General features: G+C 21.3%; 2 protein-coding genes across 4 annotated transcripts in view; both read right to left on the bottom strand.

Annotated features, from left to right (window-relative positions):
- The window catches only part of LOC102674143 (nucleolar protein 6), a 4581-nt gene extending 3495 nt beyond the window's left edge, over positions 1 to 1086 (bottom strand). The window contains exons 1-3 of the mRNA XM_031513630.1: positions 766 to 1086; positions 227 to 692; positions 4 to 142 (exon numbers count right to left, since the gene is read on the bottom strand). Coding sequence (XP_031369490.1) covers positions 4 to 142; positions 227 to 692; positions 766 to 873 — 713 coding nt within the window. The 5' untranslated portion in view covers positions 874 to 1086. The remainder of the gene's footprint in view (positions 1 to 3; positions 143 to 226; positions 693 to 765) is intronic.
- Positions 1087 to 3949: 2863 nt separating this feature from the next.
- Positions 3950 to 9769, bottom strand: part of LOC102680584 — a 7079-nt gene continuing 1259 nt past the window's right edge. The window contains exons 3-16 of one of the 3 annotated variants that reach the window (XR_422649.2): positions 9680 to 9684; positions 8483 to 9106; positions 8234 to 8410; positions 7666 to 8018; positions 7321 to 7587; positions 6910 to 7254; positions 6594 to 6831; positions 6236 to 6447; positions 6022 to 6160; positions 5703 to 5959; positions 5475 to 5637; positions 5215 to 5387; positions 5025 to 5123; positions 3950 to 4152 (exon numbers count right to left, since the gene is read on the bottom strand). Coding sequence is in view for 2 of the 3 variants with exons in the window: in XM_006622289.2 (XP_006622352.1) it covers positions 4047 to 4152; positions 5215 to 5387; positions 5475 to 5637; positions 5703 to 5959; positions 6022 to 6160; positions 6236 to 6447; positions 6594 to 6831; positions 6910 to 7254; positions 7321 to 7587; positions 7666 to 8018; positions 8234 to 8410; positions 8483 to 9106; positions 9680 to 9684 (3059 nt within the window). In the remaining variant the exon portion in view is untranslated. The remainder of the gene's footprint in view (positions 4153 to 5024; positions 5124 to 5214; positions 5388 to 5474; positions 5638 to 5702; positions 5960 to 6021; positions 6161 to 6235; positions 6448 to 6593; positions 6832 to 6909; positions 7255 to 7320; positions 7588 to 7665; positions 8019 to 8233; positions 8411 to 8482; positions 9107 to 9679; positions 9685 to 9769) is intronic. The other 2 variants (XM_006622290.2, XM_006622289.2) reach the window with 2 other exon arrangements.

Raw genomic sequence — 9769 nt, 5'->3', positions numbered from 1 at the left:
AACCATATCTTCAATAAAATAATGCCATCTCTTAAATTTGGATATTCTTTTATTATTTTCATATTTTCTGCATGAATTTTCATAGTTAAATCATGAAGAATAATAGAATTGTAATATGGTGTTGGAAGTAAATCTTCTGTAACTATCATTATAAAAATAATATATATATATATATATATAAAATATATATAATATAAATAAAAAAAGAAACAAAAAGACATATTACTTTTTTCCTCATTAAAAAACCATTCAGATCTAATATTATTTTTTTCTGGTAAAAATCTACTTAATTTAAAACTTCCTTCTTGAGCTGATATATGTACAAATACATTCATTTTAGTGCCTAATTTTCCATTTGGTACAATTTTTAAAAATGGTCTTAAACTATCATTCATAAATGTTTTGCTTTCAGCAATATCATCAGTAATATTAAATGCTATGAATGCCAAATATATTGCTTTTTTTTTCATATATCTATAATTTTGATAATCTTGTTTTTGAAACATTTTAGCTGGCATTTCAATCATTATATCTACAGTGAAATTTGGACTAATTGCAGCATCAAACATATAAGATCCTATAATAGCAATATCCGATGGCTTAAGAAATTTAAATATTCCTTTTGTTTCCTCTGGTACCTTTGGCATTGGAATATGCATATTTAATTTGTTTTTCAATTCTTGATCTGAAATCTATATAATCATAAAATAATATATAAAATTTTTATTATAATTTTTAATATTTTAATTAAATAAATTTAATTACTTTATATTCTTCTGTTTCTTTTATGGATTCAATATTTTTCTTAAAATTTTTATACCAAATATCAAATAAACGTTTATATTTTTCTTTAACTTTAATTTCATTTAACATTTCTTCTATCTGCAGTCTAAATAAGTTGGAATGAAATAAATTTTCTGTTTCTCTAAGTTGATTTAGTTCTTCTACTGTTGGTGGTTTATATAAATTTTTATCTAATTTTCTTTTCTTTTTTAATGAAATAGAATCAATAGAATCATCAATAATTTTCGTTCTTTTTTTATTAGATATTAAGTGATCATTTTTTTTAATTTTTTCTTTTTCTTCATTTTCTTCATCCCTATAGTTATTTCTATCAATTTCATTGTTAGAATGATTATTATTTTCAAGCATAAAATTATTAGAATGATTCAAAAAATCATTTATATTTGCCTAAAAAGTTTATATATATAAATTTTTAAGGTTATGTAAATGTAATGAAACTTTTCTTTATAAATAATTACCTTATAAGATATTTTCATATTTATTTTTTTTCAATTAATTTTATTTTCATATAATTATATTTTTTAATATATATATATTGACACACATAAAAATTAATTTAAAATACGAAACAAAATATTTCATACACACATAGTTTTAAACTTTAATTGACCACGTGAACTAGTAACTAGTAAATTACTAGTAATATTAGTAACGTTATTAATTCAATATAGTTCAAATAAGACATTATCTGATGGTATCTAAATAAAATTAATTGTTAAATAACAAAATTATAAAATCCAAATTTTTTGTCTTCTAAACTAGAATATTACTTTTATTACTTTAAATAATAATTTGAAATAAAGATTTTTAAAAAAATATATAATTTTGTTTTCACAAAATTAATTTAATAAATTATTTCTAAGAATCTTTTTTTTTTTTTAAGTCTTTATTTTGCACTTTAAAAATTTTTAATTATGTCAATTATTAATGATAATTTCTTTAAAAAAAATATTTAAAAAACTTTTTGTAAATAAATTAATAAATATATTATTTTTCTAATATTTATTGTTTATATATTTATATCAAGTTAAAATATTCCATATTTTAAATTACGATATATCATTAAATTATAAAACAAATAATAGGAAAAAGATTAATTTTATATAAAGAATAATAGATAAGAAATTTTAAAATAACAATGATCTTCACTATGGAAGCCCACTTTTATTTAAAAGAAGAACATGGAAGAAGATATTCTTAAAATAAGATGATACTATGCACATGCATCATTATAAATATTTAGTAACATGATCTTAAAAATTTATATAATACAAACATATAATTTTACAACATAAAAATTACTTTGCATCATTCTCAAAAGATTTTATCATATATAAAGATCTTAACATCATCATATATATGTAGGTATGTATGAGAAAGATTTTGATACAATTAAATTATACATCATATTTCATATTTGTTTTCATTATGAAATATAATATAATATTTTAATTGAATAAATACAGCTGAGATATTGAAAACTAAATGAGACAAATATATTAACTAGCACCTTGTTAAATTAATAAAATAAAACAAAGATTATATAACAAAAAAAGTGCATTTGATAATAATAATAATATTAATAGTAATAATAATAGTAATAATAACAATAATAATAACAATAGTAATAATGTGCAAATATATAATTATTATTCATGAAATTATGAAAATGAATTTTTGATAGAAATAAATATTACATTCTATTGAACAATAATTTTTTTGTTTTAAATATAACATAAAATTTATCCTAGTATATTTTACTGCATAATTTTTATAAAAACAATTTGTAATTATTAAAAAATCAAAATAATTTTAAGTTTTTCAAAATATTGATATTTTTTAATAATTTATAAATTTTTAAATTAAAAATAAATAATATATTTAAAAAAATTATACAGTAAAAAATATGATATAATTAATTATAACTAAATAAAGTACATAAACTAATTTAAATATTACTAATTTAAATATGAATATCATCAAAATTCGAAATAATTGATAAATTTATAACAAAGTAACAAGCTGCACAAATAAGTAATATAAACTTTTGAACAAATACATATTACAAATTTTTTAATTGATATTATCAATATATATATATTCATGTATATCATATATATATAATGAGCTTAAGATCGTTTCTAGATTATACAGATCGATATCAATGCATTGATCGCATTAATTTTATTAAGCGAGAATGCAAGTTTTTTTTTAATAATCCAAATAATTTCATAATATGTACATAATTTAATAAGTATGTTCCATTATACTAGTCAGTAAAAAATAAAACATAATACTTTAATATATTACTACTTTAAAGCATATTATGATCACATCAAGTGTTAAATTATTTAATATAAAAAATAATTGTAATGATTCATTGCACCTTTTGAGAGCAAATAGTATTTTTTTTCTTATATGTACCAATATTTTTGCAGAAACATGAAGAGCTCATATATATTATTTTATAATATATGGAAGTTTTTGTCTATTTTATATCAAGCAGAACATATAATTTTTTATTTATTAGAAATTAATAATTTAGTAATACCTATAATAATATATGCTGATTCCAATAACATATAAAGAATAATTAATTAAAATAAACTAGAGAGCACACACTATCATTAAAAATTAAGTTTAGAAATCAATAATACACATAATATAGTAAAACATAGTTAACATAATAATTATTAAGATATGAGAAAATTAATATTTTTATATCATTATTGGTCCAATTACATACATTATTTTTTTCTATTATATATTTATTATATTTAGGCCTAGCATTGGAATTATGATATTTTCCAACCACAAAAGATTTTAGCACATTTATTTTTCATTCATATAGTATTTATTTTTTAAAAGTATTATATATTTAATATGTATAATCAGAATTTATATCATGACAAAAGAAAAAAAAATAATAAAATAAAATATGAAAATGTTTAAACATAAATTTTATGCAAATATGCAATTTTGTTGAACATTAATACTTCAACTTAGAACAGTACTGACAGCCATATAGATCTATAGATTCTTAATGTTAAAAGTTGCAAAAAATAGAATCTTTTAATATAGAAAAGATTTTTTAACATTTTCTTCAGTTTTAATTTTATATAGAACTATTCATGGAGCAATCTCATATGAGAATCAATCTCTTTTCTTAGTCTTTATATACATTAATATAATTAAAGTTTTTATAATTAGATTCATTTATAATATTGTTAATAAGTTGACCTTTAATAAATTGTAACTTCATCTGCAGATATAGCTAATTCTTCATCACTCCAATCACTATTTCCAAATCCTGATGAACCATGGAAACTGCGTGATCTTGCAACATTACTAAAAACAAAACAAATATTATTTCTATCTATTATAATATATCAAGAAAGAACCAATAAAGTATATTATATTATATATATAACATATATATAATATAATATACTTACAATATATAACAATATTTTAACATGCTAGTGCCTTTTAAATCTATATAAAATAAGATTCTGATATAAAAAGACCTTAATTTTATTTATGTATTCATAAAAATTTCTAATAAAGTTATTCCATTAAATAAAATTTTCAGTTTTCTATTTTTTTTTCTTTTATTTTATTAATCATTTTGAAGTAAATTTATATATTGTGCAAAGACAAAAATATGCTTGGTTCTTTCTTTGATCATGCAAATAAAACAAATTAATAAATAAGACATAAATCTAGCTGTATATTGCATTAATAAGCCACAACAAACTAGACTGAAATTTATAATTTACACTTATTATAAAATAAGTATATATTGTCTTATTTTCTAACTATCCTATACAAATAATATTATTTTAGTGAAAATCCATTTTTTATAATGTATTCCACTAAAATACAATTATGAAATAATTATATATAAATAATTATATATAATAAATAATATGGATTTTATAATTGAAACATTACTAACATTAAAAAAACATTAAAATATTAATATATATTATATTTATTATATAATTTTAAAATTATATATAATAAAGATGATATATTTTATGTAATTCTTGTATTCAATTATATCCATAGTATTCACTGATTAATAGTGCATTGGCGATAGATTAATATAAACAATAAATAATACCAAAAAGCAGCATTGCTGCGATAAAATTTTCTTAAGAGGCCGTAAAAAAAAAAAAAAAGAAAAAAAACAATAAACATTACATTTTTTGATGTACCTCTTAAAAAAATCTATATCGCAAAATCAAACAAGTCATTTTCGTACCACTTGCTTGTATCGATGGTCTCTATCATTAGATTATCGATCGCTATCAGTCCTACCAACAATGAAATAATTATTTTTAAATTAACTAAATAATAACATGTTTTACATGATTTTTAATTTAATCTATATAAATAAATATTTACCTTGGAGAAAGATTGGCATTCGTATTTTTCTTTGCCAAACCTGCTTTTCTTCTTCCTTCCATTGCTGCTTTCATAGGATCATAACTTTTACGACGTTTCCAATTTTGCATTTCAACCTCTCTTGTATTTGGTGTTGCAGGTTTTTTTGTTTCTTTTGATTTTATTTTAGATCCCTGCAATAAAAAATGTTTGTTAAAAATATAAAAATTATCTTTTATAATAAAATATATAAAATATAATATAATATAAAAGATAAATACAGTATTTGCAGTTCTGCTTGATCTCATACTAAAACGTCCAGAATCAGTTCTACTAATACTTGTAACAGAGTCAGATTTTCGAGTATCTTGTATAATTGATTTATTCTTATTTATACTTCCTGGTACTTTTGTTGATTGTATGTCTAATCTTGCTCTGCGTAAACTGCAAATAAATACTTAAAATATACATAATGATATTATTCATTAATTATATTCATAAATTTTTACCTAAATGCTCGATTATATTTAGTATTTGAAAGAGCACTCTGTGCATTAGGGTGACGATCATCGCTGCTCTCTGTATCACTAGGTTGATGTAATGTTTTTGACATATTTTTATGTAAACTATGACTAGTGTCTTCATCACTATCATTATCTGAGTCTACTAAAGGTGAATGACAAACTGTAATACGAGCTGACATAGCTGACATTACATTTTGTGTTGTTTGTAAATAATATGATGTTTCTATATCACTATCACTTTCCTATATATAAAAAATTAAACAATAAATATAAATTTTACAAAAAGATATTTATATACATTTACCAATTGTGGGCTACATGGTGGAGGTACTTGATTATCATTCTGAACAATATTTATTTCATTGTCAGACCATTCATTAGCTAGTGAAAGAGCAGCACCAGTTCCATGAAAACTTGCTGATCGCAATACAGAATTATCATGACTAGAGATATATTAACAGAAATTTAAATTATATTCTATAAACATTTGCAATATTATATTTTCAATATATACATACTTTCCTGAACTATCTTCTGTGCTGTGATGTTTTTTTGAATTATCTATCAATTTTTTTCTACCTTCCGCAGCTGCTTTCATTGGATCATAACTTTTTCTTCTTTTCCAATTTTGAAATTCTACTTCTTTTGATGTTAATGTTGAATTACTTCTACCAGATTTCTTTTGATCTTTAATGACTTTCTGAATAGGACGTTGTATAGTAGAAGTTAACTATAAAATATTATCAAGACACATATATTTACATATAATTACATTAAAAAAAAATTTTACAAACTCAATAGAACAAAGATTTAAAATACGAAATACAAAAAAAATAAAATATAGAATAAACATTTATAAAAGTATAAAGCACTTACATGAGATGATTTTGGTGTTCTCATACTAAGTCTGGTACTATCATTTCTTGATATAGATGTAGTTCTTGATTTTGTAGGCTCTGATTTTTTTAAAAATTCTTTATTATTTACATTCATATTAGTTACATGATTTCGATTTTGCTGTTTATTTGAAGATGTTAATTTTGCTTCACTTTGTGCTCTTCTGCGTCTTTCTTCAGGAGTTGTATTTGGAGTTGTATCAGATTCACAATTTAATCTATATATTATGAAATAATTACAAATATATTATATTAATGATAAATTTATTATTTTTATTACATATATTTTAAAGTACCTAGCTCTTCTTATGCTAAAAGCTCGGTTCAATTTAATTCCAGAAGAAACTGAACCTAATGAAGATTTTGCTTGCTGTTCACCAGTTTCACTACTACTGTCCGAAGCAGGAAGATATCTTCCTCCTAAAGATGTTCTATCAATATCACTACTATTAAAACTACTGCGACGAGATGACTGGCTTTGTAATTTTATATTTCTAATATTTGCATTGCTACATGATCTTTGGATATTTAAATTACGTTTAACATTTGGACTATTTTGAAGAACATTATTTGTTGTACTAAAGCTGATATTTTCTTCGTGATAATTTGCAGTACTATTAGATTTTCTTAACATGTATGGACTAAAAGAACAAAATGATTTTAGAGATAGAAATGAAATATTTTCAAATTTTAGTTATTATTTATACCTATTTTCAACACATGTAAAATATCCAATATTTTTTGCTTGTGGAGAAGACTTTGTCAAATGTTTAGTTCTTTCCAACACTGGTGAATTAACAATTTTGGTGACTGTTTTACGAGTTATAATTGGACTATTTGTTAATTTTGGTGTAGACGGCCTTAAACGATTTAAAACTGGACTATTTGAATACTTAATTTCATCATCATGATAATACTTCATACTATTATTTTTGGACGTATTACATTCTGCTGTATTAGATGTATACTCTTTCCTATATTATAAAAAATCAAATTATAAAATTAATTTAAATTATATTTTTTAAATATTGATTTAAATATTGATTTTTTACCTGTCCAAGGAACTACTTCGTCTTCCTAAATGAAGAGAAGTAAAATCTTTGGACGGACTACTTAATTCTGTATTTATATCTTCAGTCTTTGATTTATTTGAACTTATATATTTGTGAATACTTCTTCTATTTTCATTGGTATTAATTCTTCTAAAAAGAGATTCAGAAAGACTTCCTCTTCTACCCAAAACTCCATGTATTGGTGTTCTTTGTGAACTTTGTGGAGGTGTGTTATAACTATTACTAGTATCGTCATCTGATTCTCCACCAGAATCAATAAGTATATGTTGATTTGAAATTCTTTCTTTTATTCGTAAATATGATTCTGCATCTAAACTGCTATCGCTTTGTTCCTAAAAATTTATTATAATTATCATATATATGTTTATTTATACTCATTTTATATATATATATATATATTGTTATACAAGATATAATAGATAGTAAATGCAATTTGACAAAATGTTAAATTCGCTCTTATTATAAGACTTAGTAAGTACATATTGATAATAAATACATATATATTCTACAAATATATATATATATATAAACAATGAATATTTCATACATTGCGACCACGAATCAATCGTTGCGATCTATTATGAATAGGAGATGGTATTTTAGAAGGACTTAATGGAGGTGTACGACCAGTTAATCCACCAATTGCTGGTGGTAAAGAATTATGTTCTGCTACTTGAGTAGCCCATTCTGATATCCATGTATTATTATCCCTTGAAACACTCATCTTTAAAATAATAAAATATTTTAAATAATAACAATTATTATAATAATAATAGAATACATAGAATATATTTACCTTAAAACTATGAATACATGCTTCATTGCTTTCATCTTCAGTTAAAACACCAACACTAAATATTTTATCTATATCCATTCTAGCTTTTTCTTCATCTGTATAATCTTTATGAATTGTATATGTTCCTGCTTCACTAACTGCACCATCTGATCCTCCATCAATATTACTAACATTGAAAACATCAATATCTGTCTCAGCTAAATCATTAGGATTTACTTCCATTGTATAACTGATGCTAGATAAATTAGATTCCTTAACATTTATATTTTTATGTTTAATATAACTGATATTAGATACTTTTTCAGATACATCAGATGAATGTTCATATTCATCTTCTTGATCAATATTTTTTGTATATAACTTTTCATCGTCATCATAATTATTTGCTTGAATTCTACTTAAATCATTTATAGTAGCAGATTTTTGTGGTACCCAATATGATGTTGCATTTGTTTTCTCTGTATGACCAAGTTCTAAAGATAGATTTTTATAAGGAAGTTTAAGTTGTTTTGACTGTTCAAAAGATTTACTCATTATATCTTGTTTATTTTGAAAATTTGATACTCTCACATTAGATTCAGATTTTTTAAAAATATGTGGTTTTAAAAGTGACTTTGAACCTAAAAATAAAATACAATGTAAAATACAATGTAAAATAAAAAAAACTGTAAAATTTTAACTGTAAAATAAAAACTTATAAAATAAGAGAGGAGAAGTATAAAATAATTTTAATGCTAAAATCTATGAACAGTTAAAATTTTTTAATTTAATATATACAACATAAAGCTTTAATAGAGCTTTAAAAAGAGTTCATATATGATATTAAAATCATTAATATTGGTAGTCTACATACTGTGAATATATTGAAAGTACTTGAGAAGAATATTAAAAAGCATAGTAAAGATGACTTCATCATGACTCATACACTATACAGATATAATCTTTCATATATGCTTTTCAAAAGGAATTGGTTTTTGATAATTATAAAAATTTTAAATGTTAAAATAATTATAACATTATTTTAAATGTTAAAATTTTTATAATTACATGTAATAACTATATATTTATCATAGTAAATAATTAAATTGTATTAATAATTAATAAATAATCCTGTTTAGATTATAATTTAAAGATACATAAAATTTATAAAAAAAATTAATTATTAATTTTTATAATTGTTATATTGTTATATTATTATTGTTAGAAAAAAATAATTTCATTAAATTTCAAAAATATAAATTAAACTTTCAATATTTCTAGATAATTTTAAATTAAAAATATTACCTA

This window comes from Apis dorsata, unplaced genomic scaffold (assembly GCF_000469605.1).
Source record: "Apis dorsata unplaced genomic scaffold, Apis dorsata 1.3 scaffold_683, whole genome shotgun sequence".
Lineage (NCBI taxonomy): Eukaryota > Metazoa > Arthropoda > Insecta > Hymenoptera > Apidae > Apis > Apis dorsata.
This window is presented reverse-complemented; position numbering and strand designations above follow the sequence as displayed.